The following is a 15,721-nucleotide window of genomic DNA, read 5'->3' on the forward strand; positions in this document are numbered from 1 at the left end:
AATTTAAATTTTTTAATAAAAAAATTATTTTTTAAAATTATATTAAAAATTATAAATATAAAATTAAGATTATTCAGATAAGAAAATACATGTGTTAAAAATAAATATTAATTAAGATTAATTATTTTTTTAATGTAAAATTTAGGAATGGAATAATGATTCAGCCTAAATTTATTGGTCGCACGCGCCATAGCTGATGTAAATTGAAGTACACGGAAACAAAACTCACCTACTACACGCGACACTTTCTGGGTTAGGCTTCAGCATAAGACAAAATAAAACCTCAATTTTCTCGCGTTTGTCTCGTGAAATTTTCCCGGAAAGCGTTGCCTAGAAAACTGCACGATCTCCGAGGAAGCTTAACCAGCTACCCTCATCAAGCCTCTTATCCTCTTCTCCCTTTTCGGTCCTTGAGGGCACAGAAACAATTGATCAAGTAAAACACCGGAAATTTTTTTCTTTGCTTGCTGTCATCGGGAGAAGGGAATTTTAATCTCGGTAAGTTAACTATCTCCAATTACTTGATTATTTTTCGCTATCTTGAAATAATTGCTGTTTGATTTCTGAGAAGGTGCTTTTAGAAGAGAGATTGTTTTGTATGATGTGTGGTTTTGGATTGAATTAGCATGATGTGGATTGATTTTACACTTTCTGGTGTCTTTTATGATCTTCTGGTAATCAAGTTAATGCAGGATTTCGTTATTTGGTTTGGTGGTTATTTATTTGATTTAGTGAACACATTTCTGATTAATGGAACATTGAATTCTTTAAGAATGCATTTATAGTTCTCTTATTATTTACGTTTAATGTCTTAGAATTGTGATCCAACGGAGTTGCTTTAAGTTATGCACTGAACTGGCAAGAGGGGTCTATGGTGAATTGGGTTATGTATGTAAGCTTGCATTTTTCTCTTTGGACGCCAAGATGATGCTGTCGAAAATTGGTTCTACAAATACTGATGAGGATGGAAATTCAAATAATGCTCAATTGTTGCGAGACATTGAGGCAATAAGCAAAGCCCTATATTTGCAGAAAACCCCACAAAAGCCTTTGATTTCTCCATCCCCTATTCGATCCAAATCTGTTGAGAAACCTCGGTTATCAGAATCAAAATCAAGCCTGAGCCCAAGAACTGTTGATACTAGGGCGACGTATGGGAACAAGAAATCATCATCAGTATGGAATTGGAAGAAGCCCTTAAAAGCTTTAGCCCATATTCGGAGTCAAAAGTTCAATGCCTGTTTCTTTCTACATGTGCATTCAATTGAAGGTTTGCCTCCGGGCTTTGATGATATGAATTTTTCTGTGCACTGGAAAAGAAAGGATGAGGTTTTGCAGACCCGTCCATCGAGGGTCTTGAAGGGAATTGCAGAATCTGATGAGACTTTGATGTATAACTGTTGTGTTTATGGTAGTAGAAGTGGACCTAACAATTCAGCGAAGTATGAAGAGAAGATTTTCTTGATTTATGCATCTGTAATTGGGCTTCCAGGTGTTGATATGGGAAAGCACTGGGTAGATCTCACAAGGCTGTTACCACTCACTTTGGAGGAATTAGAGGGGGAGAAAAGCACTGGTAAATGGACTACTAGCTTTAAACTCACAGGCAAGGCTAAGGGGGCTACCCTAAATGTTAGTTTAGGTTACTCTATAGTCAGGGACAATTTCATTGAAACAGGAAGGAATATGAATGTCTCTGAGCTTGTAAACTTAATGCACAATAGGTCATGTATGGAAGACAAAATAACAGGTGTGGTGCAAACTAACAACAATGGGATGCTTCAGCGGGTCGGAAGTGTTCCTTGTGATTCAAAGCACTGTTCTCATCTTTCTTCTCAGTCTGTTGATGTAAAGATTTGTGATGAAGTTTCACGAAACCTGGGTTTGGAACTATCCAAGTCAATAAACTCTTTATATAAGAAACTTAACGAGGTGAAATTGCATAGTTCAGAAGATATTCATACCATACCTGAAAATCTGCAGCCACCCAAATTAAAGACTGGTTTGGAATTTGAGTTGGACGAAGATACCAGTGGAGATGATTATGATAGCATTGAGTTCACTATTATTGAGAAGGGAATAGAAATGCCTAGAAAGGAAGACTTGGAATCAGAAGAGTCTGATGTTCAACTACGTGATGGTTCTAGAATTGAAACTATTGATGTGGAAGAAATTGTTAAGGATGATGATATAGAGCTTGATGGGAAGACTATGTTTCATTTAGAGGATAACTTCTGTGATAATTATGTGGATGTGGTTTTAGTGGATGATTGCAAACATGAAGGGAGTAGTTTTCATAAGAAGGGATCTAGCATGGAAGATCTGGAGTTAGCTATCAATAGCTTCTTAACTTCACAATCTGAAATTTTGGAATCCCCACTTGCAATTGGTGATTTTTTAGAGCAGGAGAGTTACATGGATACTAAATCTAACTACAAGGCTGGGAAATCAGTAAAGAGATCTCTTAGCTTGGATGAATTCACAGAATCTGTAGCAAATGATTTCTTAAAAAATCTGGGGATTGAGCATAATCCCTTTGGTCCGGCTTCAGATGGTGATCCTGAGTCTCCTAGGGAGCGTCTATTGAGAGAGTTTGAAGAAGAGGCCATAGCTTCTGGAAGCTTTCTTATTGATTATGACAAAGAAGTAAAGCAAGAAGAATTTGGTTGTATTGCTTCAATGAGATCTGATTGTGGAGATCCTCCTGAAGATTTTGGTTTAGATATGGCTATTCAGGCTACTGAGGAGGAGCACCAAAGGGCTAGCCAATTGTTTAGTAGAAGAAGGAAGGCCAAATTGCTTGAAGATTTGGAGACTGAAACTCTAATGAGACAATGGGGCTTAAATGAGAAATCCTTTCAAAGATCTCCACGCTATTGCTCAGATGGATTTGGGAGTCCAGTTGAGCTTCTTCCTGAGGAGCGTGTCAAATTACCTCCACTTGGAGATGGCTTTGGACCTTCTGTCCAGACAAAGGATGGGGGTTATTTGCGGTCCATGAATCCTTCTATTTTCAGAAATTCTAAACATGTTGGTAGCTTGATCATGCAAGTTTCCCATATAGTTGTGCTACCTGCAGAAATGGGATCCGATATTATTGAGATATTACAATATTTGGCATCAATTGGAATTGAGAGGTTGTCCCAGCAGGCAAATAAATTAATGCCTTTGGAAGATATCACTGGGAAGACGTTGCAACAAATAGCCCATGATGCTGCTCTACATGTTAGGTCTGTGAGACATTTATTAGGTTGAATTGAGTAAACTTGCATTTTTGTTCAGTTCTTGAGCTTTTACTTTACACTTTGCTTATTGATTTGTCATTTGTTATTGCTGTACAGGCAGACTTCCCTGCATCATGAATCATTGTTTAGTACTCCGATGGCCTCACACCATGCAACGCTTGAATATCTTGCTTCTTTAGCAATGGATAAGTTTGAATCCATGTTAATTGAAGGGTTGAAAATTCAGTCAAGGATGTCAGAGGAAGCACCATCAAGCATTTGTGCCAAAGCTATTGAAACTATGCTAGATTTTGAAGGGAGGAGTGCTGATCTAGATTTGTCTCTCAGTTCAGAAGGGGCTGCAGATTTGCAAGCACTTGATCCTAGAGATAGTGGCAATGATATTGGCAGATTATTGGATCTTTCTATAACATTGGAGGAGTGGTTAAGGCTTGATGCTGGTGTCATTGGTGATGGAGAACAAGTGAGCGAGCGCATATTAAAGATCCTTGCAGCTCATCATGCTAGGCTCATGGATTTTAGTTACGGAAAATTGACAAGAGACATTAGTTGGGATGAAGCATGTGGTAGAAGTCATGGTTTGTTGGGGAACAACCTTACTTTAGCTCTAAAGGTGTTGCTTAGAGACCCTTTTCGAAACTATGAGCCAGTTGGTGCCTCAATGCTTGCTCTTGTTCAAGTGGAGAGGTCTTCTTTCCATCTTAATCCAAAAATTGATGGCATAACATCAGAAAGAAGCAACAATGAAAAAGAGGATCAGGAACGTATCGAAGGGGAAGATAACTGTGGCAACAGATTGGAAGAGGAAAAAGAAGAGGAGAGCTCACAAGGGTTTAAAATCACAGAAGTTCACCTTTCAGGATTGAATGCTGAACCTGGGAAGACAGAGCATTGGGGTACCAAAAGGCAGCAACAATATGGGACCCGCTGGCTTCTTGCTAGTGGCATGACGAAGTCCTCCAATCAATCATTTTCACAATCCAGCGCCATTGTAGTAGCAAACCCAAGGATGACGAGAAAGGCACAGAATGATGATTTCTTATGGAGCATAAGCTCTCATGCTAATGACACAGAAAGTTGTTGGAAGGATTTTTCAGGATTTGTTCCCCACATACGAAACCCCAATGTCATATTTCCTAAATGAAATCAGGCTAATTCTGGAGAGTTTAGGTGCACTTCTTTTCTTCTTCTTCTTCTTATTATTATTTTGGGTTAATAAAGCATATTTGTATATTTTTGTTAAATATAGCTAAGTACTAGAGCTTTTCAAGGCATAGATTAGATAAAGAAGGAATCAGTTTCAGTCTTGAGGACGACCAAGTGAAACTGCTGAGATCAAAGCTTTATTGCCCTTTTGATGTGTTGATTTAATGCAGTATTTGCTTTTATTTTGTCATTGACTGATTATGTTTTTTCTTTTTAATTTTTATAAGAATGGATTTTTTTTTTTAAAATGATTTGCATTTGATTATCTGTTGCAAGTTACAAGGAGTCCCAAGCCATTAGATCAACAAGGTATTTCCAAAAGTTTAATCAAGGACTAAATACTTGTTCTTTTTCAAATTGAGAGTGAAAATTACTATTTTGTTTTACAATAACTAAAAATAATTTTTAAAACATTTTTTTAAGAATTAAATCTAACTTAAATAATAATTAAATTAAATTAAATTAAATTAAAAATTTTAATTCAATTTAATTAAATCGATTTCAAAATAATTTAACGCTGGATTATGGAGCATCCTAAATGTTAGCTCAAATTATCAATCAATGCAACAGAAATCACCAAATTATTTAAACCCAAATAAATCTACAAATTCCAATGTACTCAACCAAATTCGGTTCATTTCATTTTTAGGATTTAATTCTTTTATGTTTTATTTTTAATTGCCCTTCGTAACAACATAATTAAAAAAAAAATTAAGTAGGTTATATATTGATCCATATCTTCTCGTTGTTGATTAATCGTTGAAATTTCTATATTTAGTAATCACTATTTATTTATTCCAGTAAAACTTTAAAAATGATTTTTTAATCTTAATCTTATCAAGATTTTAAAAATTGAAATTATATGGAGTAATCTTAAACATATCCGGTTAATAAATAAATAAATAATATATCAAATTAAATTATTAAATATTTAAATTCAAATTAAGAAAAATTTACTGTTTAATTTTAATTAATCTTTTAATTTTAAAAAATATATTAAAATATATATAAAATTAACAAAAATCTATTAATTAATTTTTTCATGAGTTTTAATTATTAAATATTTTATTATTTAATTTTTATAATTTAAAAAAATTTATTAGTTGATTTTTCAATTTTATAAAAAATTTACTAATCAATCATTAATATACTGTACACATTTTAAAATTTTTATTATACGAGTGAAATTAACGGAGTGACTAATTAATAAATTTTTTAAAATATTAAAAATAATTTAATATATTTTTTAAAATTAAAAAAAATTAACTAACGAGTTTTTTTTATATCAAATGATGAAATAATAATTTTTTTTAAATTAACAACATTCCATCAAATAAATGTACATGTTTGCCGTAGATAAATTAATCACCAGTATTTTCTTATATTTTAATCCAAACATGTTCCAAAAAGTTAAAGCAACATCACTTAGTATATAAATATGGTATATTTACAAACAAACTGAATTAGTCTTTAATGACTAATTGTGTTTACAAGAATTAAAAAGAAATAATAATTATATTATCTAACTGCCAAACATTTTTATTTTTAAGTGAGATCGAGACTTTGATTTAAAATAAATACTCGCTTAAATTTCTTTAATTTTCAGTGAACCAATTCGATGCAAATTAGAATCCGACCGAAGACAACACAATAGAATTGCAAGATTAAGCTTTAAGAAAGCGAGAGTGGGGTTGTGCAATGCTGGAGACGACCAATGAACTGATAGCAACCTTATCCTACGTAAGAAGTTGAATAGCTTAAGAAGAAGTTGGGTGATTGTGGACACCCTCGTAGGTTGTTATTACATATTCTTGCTCCTCTCTATCTCTTTCTACTCTCTTCTTCACAGGGCAGCCTTCCACCCAGCACCGATAGTAATTTCTGTTCATCACATATAATCTATAGTCATTACAAAGCCATATATATATATATATAACCTAAAATAGATTGTCATCTCAAAATTTACCTTGGGTTGGGGCTATTCTTGACCATCTTCTTGCCATACTTCCTCCATTTGAACCCATCATCAAGTATCTCAACTTCTGATTTTGTCTTGAATGCCACCCTTTCTTTAACTTCCTTCATTTCCCTGCCCTCTTCTATAGCTAACAAAGAAAAACATGTATAAACAATAACATAAAGGAATGCAAAAAACTTGTCCAGCACTAGTGTAAAATAATAGTGAAAATTATCTTGCTTACCGATACTAGGACCTTCGTGGGAGCTAGCGGCTACGCCTGATTCACCGATTACGTGAGCTCGGTAAACAGGAGTTTGGCTAGAATTAGCTGCAGGAAACACAGATAGTTGATCATCTTCCTCAATCCACTCATCAAACTTCAAGAATTCTGAGAGCTCAAAGCTTGAAAGATCGTCAGAGTGAGACATATCACAGTAACCAATATGATCAGTTGTATAGTTTTCCTTCCAATGCAGTGAGATCATATTTGTATGTATAGAGGCAGGCGGCTTCTCTATGAGCTTCCTACGACCTTGCAGGAAACTTCAACGTTAATGCTAAGCGACCAGAAGAGAAAGACTGAATTAAGGGCCCAGCAGAGCAGCATGCATTATTTACCTTTCAGAAACTTGTAAAGGGATGGTGTGGGGTCTGCCATGGATGACCTGAGGGTGGACTTCTGCTAATTTATTTTTATATTTAATTTTTAGGTGTGAATTTATCTTTTTTATTTTATTTTCTTTTGATCTCATGGTTAGACCAACCCCTACACAACGGGCAACGACTAGTGGTCAATTTAAAGATCGAGTCACACAGCTTTCAGCTTATTAATAAGAAAATTGATTGGTGCAACGGTTTTATTATATAAAATATATAGAATAGAAATATTTATATAAAAATTTATTTTTTATTAAAAAAATATTAGTTAGTTATTATTATTTTAGGTTTACTTATCCACTAATATGTTATATTTAAATATTTATTTAATTTTTACTAATTTATTATACCAAGTATGACAGTTTGCACATTCAAATTCAAAGAAATCCAGCCAGTGTGGCATAATCCATCCTTGAGAAGAAGTAAGAAAAATATTAGCCAAAGCATTCACAGTTATAAATATCCAATCCCATAGAGCCAAGTTTATGAAATGATGAGAGAGAGAGAGAGGTGACGTCATCACAACATTCCACATCAGCGTTGGAATCTACGACTGTGAAGTCTTTAAGATTATTGAAAAAAAAAAAAAAAAAAAGAAAGTCTTTAAGATTACAATTGCCAGCTTCTTCAATGCAAGAAAAGGAAATTAGATGAGACCAACTCAGAAAGAAAAGTCGAGAGAGAGAAAGCAAAGGAAGAGGTGAAAGTTTTGTAGCCGGCAATAGGAGGGTCCCGTTTGGATACCCTTTTCACTCCTATGTGCAGTTTTGTAGGTCCAATTTTGAGGTCTTCTGAATTTGGGGCTGAAATTTTATTTTCTGTTTGTTTGTGGCCATGTGATTCTGAAATAGATTTGGGGGTAATGTTGGTGGATCCGGGTTTGGGCTCCTTTTCTTGTGCTTGGTAGGAGCTTTGGATGCGTGTGGTCGTGAGAGCTCCGGAGAATAGTCGGCTAGTCCGTTTCGCATCTGGTTCCCTTAGACTGTCATAGTGTGGTCGGTATGCTAATCCATCGCCCTATCTAAGCGGGTTTGTTTCTGTTGTTTGGCAGAAAAATCGGTATCAGATTTTGGATCCTGGCTTTTCCTGTAATTCATCTTTGGTGTTCTATGGAGCAGTTGATTCCCATTTGAAATCGTTTGTCTGTTGCGACTGTCATTTCTGCTGCTTTTGAAATTTTCGATTCTGCATGCAACGATGGTGGCGAGACGATTGTGGTATGGCGATTTCTAGACTTCCAACTATTACGGGTTTAGGGATCCGTTTTGGTTGCGTTATGGGTTGAATTGGATCCGTCTGGGTTGAGTTGGGTTGGGTTGGGCTGAGTCTGGTTGGCAATCTAGGGCTGAGTTGATTTGTATGGTTATTTTCTAGGCTAAATACCCTATATAGATCTTATTAGTGCAATATTTTCCTTACGTGGTAAAAAAAAAAAAAAAAAAAAAGAGACCAACTTGACTCGGTACCCTCGAAGTCCATCTGTAACTTCTAAGAGGCTGGGTCCTTCGGAGACGAAACATCAGTTACGGATCGGGTGAATTTGAATTATATAAATTGATGTGCTTTAATTAAATTGACACAATTTTGCAAACGGTGTTTTATGCATGATTTATTGCATTAAAAGGATTAATGGACTACAACACAAGATGAACACAAGGATAAAACTTTAAAAAAAAAATTTCCTAGCCCTAAGAACTATGAGAGAAATCCAACTCAGAAGTCACAATCAGCCCATAGCCAAACCTAGAGAACGAATTTGGACAAGAAGCACCGCTAGCAAGAACTGTGTCGAAGACAAAACAAGCTATGCAGGGATTCAATAATGCCGACGACAAAGCAAAACCCATGCATTGTCTAGAAAAATTACAACAGCAAATATAAAAAAAAATATCACTAAAGACAACTAAGTCCAGAAAAAATCAAATGCAACTCATAGATCACCACCTTTACATGTTTATACCACATTTCATAATAAACAAAAGGTTACTCAGGCTAACGGCCAACCACCAATAAAAAAAATATCGACTCATAGCTTTTTTAGTCTTTAAAAGCCATGAAATCGCTTGAAAGAGACAGACTTCGAGGCTGGGATGTCATTGACACTCACCCCTCCTGTGAGCACTTTTAGGATCAAAATTCAAACTAAATCAAAGCCCAAACAACCCACAAAATGAAAAATCAAAAGCAAAGAAAGTTAATTAATGGAGCTCCCACTTCACTTCTAGATTAAGGTGGCTGTTATTGCTAATGTTATGTCTCACAGACCGAAGACATTGACTTCAATTCTTTTTTTTTTTTTTTTTCCCTTAGCTGTACTATTTGTGATGATTAGCTTTCGGAAATATTGTTATTCAAAATAATTAAGAAAGGTGGAGATGACCAATTAATTAATTAACAAAACTGGTGGGTGGCGATCTCAGGGAGTGGCTCTAAGTCTTGGTTTTTGTACGATTCTATTTAGGCAAGCATCAACATCACTTCGTTCCCTTTCAAACGTCCTCTTGTTCCAGGAAGTCACCTGCTGTGATCTCTTTCCGAGTGGCTAGTTGAATGTTTATTTTTGATTTCTGACTTTTCCAATTTGAGTCTCTATTGCATTCAATATGCATTTTCTGTTTCTGGATGTGCGTCCATTATTTATTTTTCCATTCATTCTGAGCTCGATATTAACTATAATGGCATATCGGTGAAGACATTGATGCGGCAATGGTGACATCAGTGCTGAATCAGTACGTGCAGCAGAAGCCTGAATCGTTGTGTTTTGTTTTTTTTTTTTTTTTTAATTTGATTTGATTTAACTGAGTGCTTGGTTTAATTTTTCTGATCATTTTATTTTATTTTTTTATTTTAATTTCATCTAAATTGAGGCTTTGATTTTCTTTTAAAAATTATTTAATTATTTAATTTTTAAAATAATTATAAATAAATGAATTATTGTCAATAAAGCTTGTTATATTATTGTCAACGGTTTATAAACTTATTATATTATTATAAATAAATGAATTATTTAATTTTTAAAATTTATAAATTAATTTAACTGATTTATAAATTAGATCAAATACCAATGTGCTCCGAATGCAATTCTAGACTTTGTTGTGAATGAAAGTCATTTTTCAGGTAAATATTTATTATAATTGTAGATTAACCATAGTACATACAAAACGTTATATTGTTATAAAATTTCTCATCCATTAAACAGGCCTAGGCCTTTCTCCAAGGTGATTGATGTTTCTAAATTGTCTAAATTCTTTGGCAGATGTGTGCAATGTGATAATTTAACTTCGTATTGTCAGGATGTAATTATTGTGATTGCAATAAACAATTCCTGCTCACTTTCCACTTGTTCAAAATCATGAAAACAGCTAGTTGAAAGCTTGGAGGATTCAATCATTCAGTTCTGTCAGTTGGACATCATTTGATCTGCCTTATGTGTGTTCATTCTGGAACCAAATGGCATGGCTGACCTCCTTCAATTTTAAGATTAAAATGGGGAAAAGCAAAGAAGCAATGATATCTAAGGAGATATCATATCGGCATTAACATAAGCCAACATTACAGATTGTAAGCCAACTCACTAATGCTCAAGCAGCTTTAACCTCGACTGTCTTTGGCTTCTTGGGCTCCGGCGGTGGCAATTTTTCCACGGTGACCGTCAAAATTCCATCCTGGCAGACCGCCGATATAGCATTAGTATTAGCATTTTCAGGCAGTGGAAACTTTCTCATGAACTTGTCAACTCTCCTTTCCATCCTCAAATACTTGACTCCTTCTTTCTCTTCCTCGCGCTTCCTCTCTCCGCTGATCAACAGCACATTGTCATCCTCCACTTGGACATTGATGCCATGGCCTTCGCGTCCCTTACGTAGGTGCGTCTCGGCGAGTTGAAGGACTTCTCAACGTCATCGGTCATGTTCATTATCTGCTGGATGGAGTGGAGGAGAGGTGCTTCGAGACCCATTAATCCCAAATCCATTTCTCTTCTTCTTCGATCGAGGAAATTCTCCCAAAGCAAACAGATAAGCTTCGTTTTCTTCTTCAGTCTGTTCTTAGCAATCGTGGAGGAGGGACGGTGTATTTAAGGGGAGAAATGACCATGGCGTAGTGGGTTTCGAGAGGAAGTCTCTGGAGGAAGATGAAAACGCGGGGAACTTCCAGGAAGTTCCATCGTTGTTCTCTTACAAGCCTGGAAGATTATGGAAGACTTGAGTGGAATTCATTACCAACTAAAATAACCGTTTCCGACACTTTTTTTATTTAATTATAATAATTTTATTTTGGCATGGCTTTCTAGTCGTTTCTCAGACAATCACCTAGGAAAATAAATGAAGGAATTTGACATTCACAACACAAGCGCTTTCAGGAGTTGCCACTGAATTACAGTTCCATGATTCTGGGTCATTAGAATTGCCGCTGAATCCTCTAGAATATTGGGCTGGGTTCAAAGCCCATTAAGAAAGTTTCCAACCGAGATGGCTGAGGGAGTCCCTGCAATTCATAACTCTCTGGGGTTTGTGTTTTGATCCCAAGTTCCCAACTGTGTCTACCCACGAAATTTTTAACCCGAAAGAAGATAACATAATTAAGCTGATTATTGATTCTCCAAAGTAATACTTAGCAGAAACATGACACATTCATTCATAACTCAAGAACTCATTTACAAGATAAAACACACACACACACACACACACAGACCTTTTAACCATTCTTTTTAAGATTCAGACGGCAGAATCTCCAGAGGAACTGGAGGGACCAAGAAAACCGTTATTTAGGTAGTAATAAAAACCTGTAGTACGTACTTTACAACTACTTTAAAACATGCAAGCATGCACCCAACTTGCTTGTATCTCTCTCAAGCGACTCGCACCTCCACGGTCTTCGGCTGCTTCGGCTCCGGCGGCGGTTTCTTTTCCACGGTCACAGTCAAGACCCCGTCCTGGTACGTAGCTGATATCTTCTCTATATCTGCATTCTCTGGCAACACAAACTTCTTCAAATACTTGCCAAGCCTTCTCTCCATTTTCATATATCTCACTCCTTGCTCCTTCTCTCTTTCTCTCTTCCTCTCTCCACTCACCACCAGAATATTCCCATCCTCAACGTGCACCTTTACTTGGTCCGCCTTCAGCCCCGGCATGTCTATCACAAAAATGAATGCATTCGGCGACTCTTTAGCGTCTGCTGGCGTAGCTGCCATGGCCTTTGCGTCACGTAGGTAAGCGCGTGATGGACCGTGATGAGGTTTTTCAGCCTCATCACCGATTTCTAGGAGTTCATGCAGCACATCCAACATGGTTGAATCGAAGCCTGTGTTCCTTAGCGCAAAGTCCATTGCTGCTTCTAATCTTAGAGTTGGGAAAATGAAAGGAAGTGTGTGATAAATAATGTTGTAGTTCGGCTTTATCAAGGTGGATAAGCGTAATAAAAAGCAAACAAATTGTATTCGAGAAGAATAGAAATGCTGGTTCTGGGTGGAGTTACTGTGATTCGTTGGATTTGGAGTGACTGACAATCAGATGGTGTCAGGTGTTGAGATTAAAGACTTCTTCTGGAGCCTGTGACACTGGGGAGATGTGAAGGATATGTGAGGTTAGACACGATCGGTGACTTTTGTCTTTTGGCCTGCCACGTGGTGAGGCGACGGAAGGTTTGAAACATACGTGGCTTGCTATCTGACTGACGTTTCAGCGACTGGGCAAGCAAGAAAGGACGTGGCTGTCAGAAGGCTCTGTTTGGGTGTTGCGTTGAGTAATTATCGCAACTGTTATATGTATCACAAAATTGTATATTCGGATTAATAATAGATTTTTTCATTATTAATTAATAAAAAATTCTTTACCAACTTATTGAGTAACAAATTTACATCTGTCGTCATGAATCTCATTATTAATACAATATTAACGGATTTATAATAAAATTTAATAATAAATTCAAAATTCATTATTAATTTGATAAAAAAATTATGGACCATTCTTAAACGGTATAAAATTTGAGAGGAAGCTTTCTTCATGATTTAGGGAAAACTTTAATCCACACCTCAAGAATATAGTCAGAGACAATTTAAATGCGGTTAAAAAAAAAGATAAAGTTAAAAGATCGAGGAGTAATTGGACGAGACTTCAAGCACATAAATTGAAAGCTAATACAGACCGTGTAAAATTACTAGAAGGAAGAGAGGGATTAGGGACTGGACGATGTCTCGCTCCTATCAAAAGAGATTTTAGCAGAAATTTTTTTCTGCCAAGTTTAAACTTTCAAATTTGAACAAATACAATGAAACAATAAATTTTAAGAGTCACTTGGCGATTTTTAGAACAACAATGTAACTTCAAAATATCAATAATTTTGTATTGTACCAAGTGTTTTCGCCAAAAATCACAAGTTTATTTCAGAAATGTACCAATATTTGGAAGTCAGATTCAATTTAGAACTTTACACAATTTGCTATGTTATTTAAATCTAGATATATTACTTGTATATCTCCTAAAAAACTCTCTTCTGATTTGTGGAAGATTCGCCAATGAAAAGGTGAGACTTTAAGGAGATTTATCTCATGTTTCGATATAGAAGTAATATAGGTAGAAAAATTAAATCATGAGATAGCATGTGAAGCGTTGAAAAAGGAACGCATAATATTAAGCTCAAGGATTCCCTAATCAAGAACTCAGCCGCTACATACTAACAGTTAATGGATAAAGGCCAAAAGTACATCAGGCTGGATGATTAAGTTTAAGCATCGAGAGAGGAAAAAAGGATGAGTCAAAAGCAAAACTAAAAGTCAGAGTGGCAAGGACATATGGAGATAGAAGAAGGCCACAATGCAGGTTCCGCGAGGCCAAAATCCGAGTGTTAGTTCCACTAAACAAGACATCATATGCAATGCCACTGACGAGTTCCGCCAAGCCACCTAATTCAGGTGTTAGTCCTACTAAACAAGGTATCTTATGCCAGGCCATAAGACGGGTTCCGCCAGACTATAATCTGGGAGTTAGTCTTGCTAAATAAGACATTTTATACCAAGGCCACAAGGTGGATTTTGCCCGACTATAATCCGGGTGTTAGTCCCACTAAACAAGACATTTTAAGCCAATGTCATAAAGCAGGTTCCGCTAGACAATAATCTAAATGTTAGTCCCACTAAATAAGACATTTTTTGCCAAGATCACAAGGCAGGTTCTGCCATGCTATAATATGGGTGTTAGTCCCACTAAACAAGGTCTTTCATGTCAAGGCCACAAGACAGATCTCCGACAGGCCACCTAATCCAGGTGTTAGTCTCGCTAAATAAGGCATCTTATGCTAGATTAGAAGGCGGGCTCCGCCAGACCATAATCCGAGTGTTAATCCCACTAAATAAGACATTTTATGCCAAGGTTACAAGGCGGGTTTCACCAGGCCATAATCCGAGTGTTAGTCCTGCTAAACAAGTCATTTTAGGTCAAGGCCACAAGGCAGGTTCCATCATGCTATAATCCAGGTGTTAGTCCTGCTAAACAAGACATTTTATGCCAAAGCCACAAGGCGGGTTTTGCCAGCCTATAATCTGGGTGTTAGCCTTGCTAAACAAGGCATTTTAGGCCAAGGCCACAAGGCAAGTTCCGCTAGGCCATAATCCGGGTGTTAGTCCAGCTAAATAAGACATTTTATGTCAAGGCTATAAGGCGGGTTTCGCCAGGTCATAACTCGGATGTTAGTCCTGCTAAATAAGGCATTTCATGCCAAGGTTACAAGGCAGGTCTCTGCCAAGTCATAAGGCGGGTCTTTGCCAAGCCACCTAATTTGGGTGTAAGTCCTGCTAAACAAGACATCTTATGCAAGACCACAAGGCGGGTCTCCGCCAAGCCACCTAATCCGGGTGTTAGTCTCGCTAAACAAGACATATTATACTAGGCCACCAGGCAGGTATCCACCAGGCCACGTGACTGGGTGTTAGTCCCGCTTCACAAAAAGTTTCTAAGACATTTTATGCTAGGCCACAAGGTGGGTATTCGCCAGGCCACGAGACCGGATGTTAGTCTCGCTTCACAAAAAGTGTCTAAGGTATTTTATACCAGGCCACAAGGCGCGTATCCGTCAGGCCATGAAATCGGATATTAGTCCCGCTTCACAAAAAATTTCTAAGGTATTGTATGCCAGACCACAAGGTAGATAACCGCTGATAGAGATATACTATTAACCATGCAAATGTAATAGTATAGTTTTTTATGTTTTTCTATTGACAATTATATCTATGTATTTAATTAGATTTTTGCATTAAATAAATTGGTTTTCAGCATATGATCAATAATTGTGATTAGTACATTTTGTATGTATCTAATTGGACCAAATAGAGAATGGATGTTTATACTGGCTATTAAACATATTCTCTAGGACATTAGAAATATAGTTTATGTTCTTAATCTTGATTTAATTTAATATGAGCAAGCATTTGTTATCTTGTGCTTTGATTCATTAAAGGGTGAGTTTCATTATTGGAATAATATTCTCGGTGGATTGGGCAAAGATAATTTGTGTTTGTGAAATATTAATTAATGATGGAATCCATGTCTCGATTTAGAGATTGATGATGCACTTTAAGTATGCTTATAAGGTTTCATTGTGTAAACCCTGCAGGTGGATTTTGAATCCGACACATGAAATAAGTTGAGCGACAATC

At 36.3% G+C, this 15,721-nt stretch overlaps 3 protein-coding genes and 1 pseudogene across 4 annotated transcripts; 1 reads left to right on the plus strand and 3 right to left on the minus strand.

Annotated features, from left to right (window-relative positions):
* Positions 1 to 217: 217 nt before the first annotated feature.
* LOC110611283 (protein PLASTID MOVEMENT IMPAIRED 1-RELATED 2) lies at positions 218 to 4,641 on the plus strand. The gene is made up of 3 exons (XM_021751504.2): positions 218 to 498; positions 816 to 3,230; positions 3,342 to 4,641. The coding sequence occupies exons 2-3, from the start codon at positions 925 to 927 to the stop codon at positions 4,387 to 4,389; spliced, it is 3,354 nt and encodes a 1,117-aa protein (XP_021607196.1). The 5' UTR covers positions 218 to 498; positions 816 to 924; the 3' UTR covers positions 4,390 to 4,641.
* Positions 4,642 to 5,844: 1,203 nt separating this feature from the next.
* Positions 5,845 to 6,951, minus strand: LOC110610772 (probable WRKY transcription factor 50). 2 transcript variants are annotated; one of them, XM_021750845.2, is made up of 3 exons: positions 6,653 to 6,951; positions 6,418 to 6,550; positions 5,845 to 6,332 (listed from the first exon to the last, which is right to left on the minus strand). In XM_021750845.2, the coding sequence occupies exons 1-3, from the start codon at positions 6,894 to 6,896 to the stop codon at positions 6,209 to 6,211; spliced, it is 501 nt and encodes a 166-aa protein (XP_021606537.1). In that variant the 5' UTR covers positions 6,897 to 6,951; the 3' UTR covers positions 5,845 to 6,208. The 2 variants fall into 2 exon arrangements, with proteins under 2 accessions (XP_021606537.1, XP_021606536.1); XM_021750844.2 differs by having other exon boundaries at positions 6,418 to 6,556; positions 6,653 to 6,933.
* Positions 6,952 to 10,272: 3,321 nt separating this feature from the next.
* Positions 10,273 to 11,230, minus strand: LOC110610774 (annotated as a pseudogene).
* A 449-nt stretch (positions 11,231 to 11,679) lies between these two features.
* Positions 11,680 to 12,597, minus strand: LOC110610773 (17.1 kDa class II heat shock protein). The gene has a single exon (XM_021750846.2). The coding sequence runs from the start codon at positions 12,395 to 12,397 to the stop codon at positions 11,918 to 11,920; it is 480 nt and encodes a 159-aa protein (XP_021606538.1). The 5' UTR covers positions 12,398 to 12,597; the 3' UTR covers positions 11,680 to 11,917.
* Positions 12,598 to 15,721: the final 3,124 nt, after the last annotated feature.

This window comes from Manihot esculenta, chromosome 3 (genome assembly GCF_001659605.2).
Source record: "Manihot esculenta cultivar AM560-2 chromosome 3, M.esculenta_v8, whole genome shotgun sequence".
NCBI classification, from domain to species: Eukaryota; Viridiplantae; Streptophyta; class Magnoliopsida; order Malpighiales; family Euphorbiaceae; genus Manihot; species Manihot esculenta.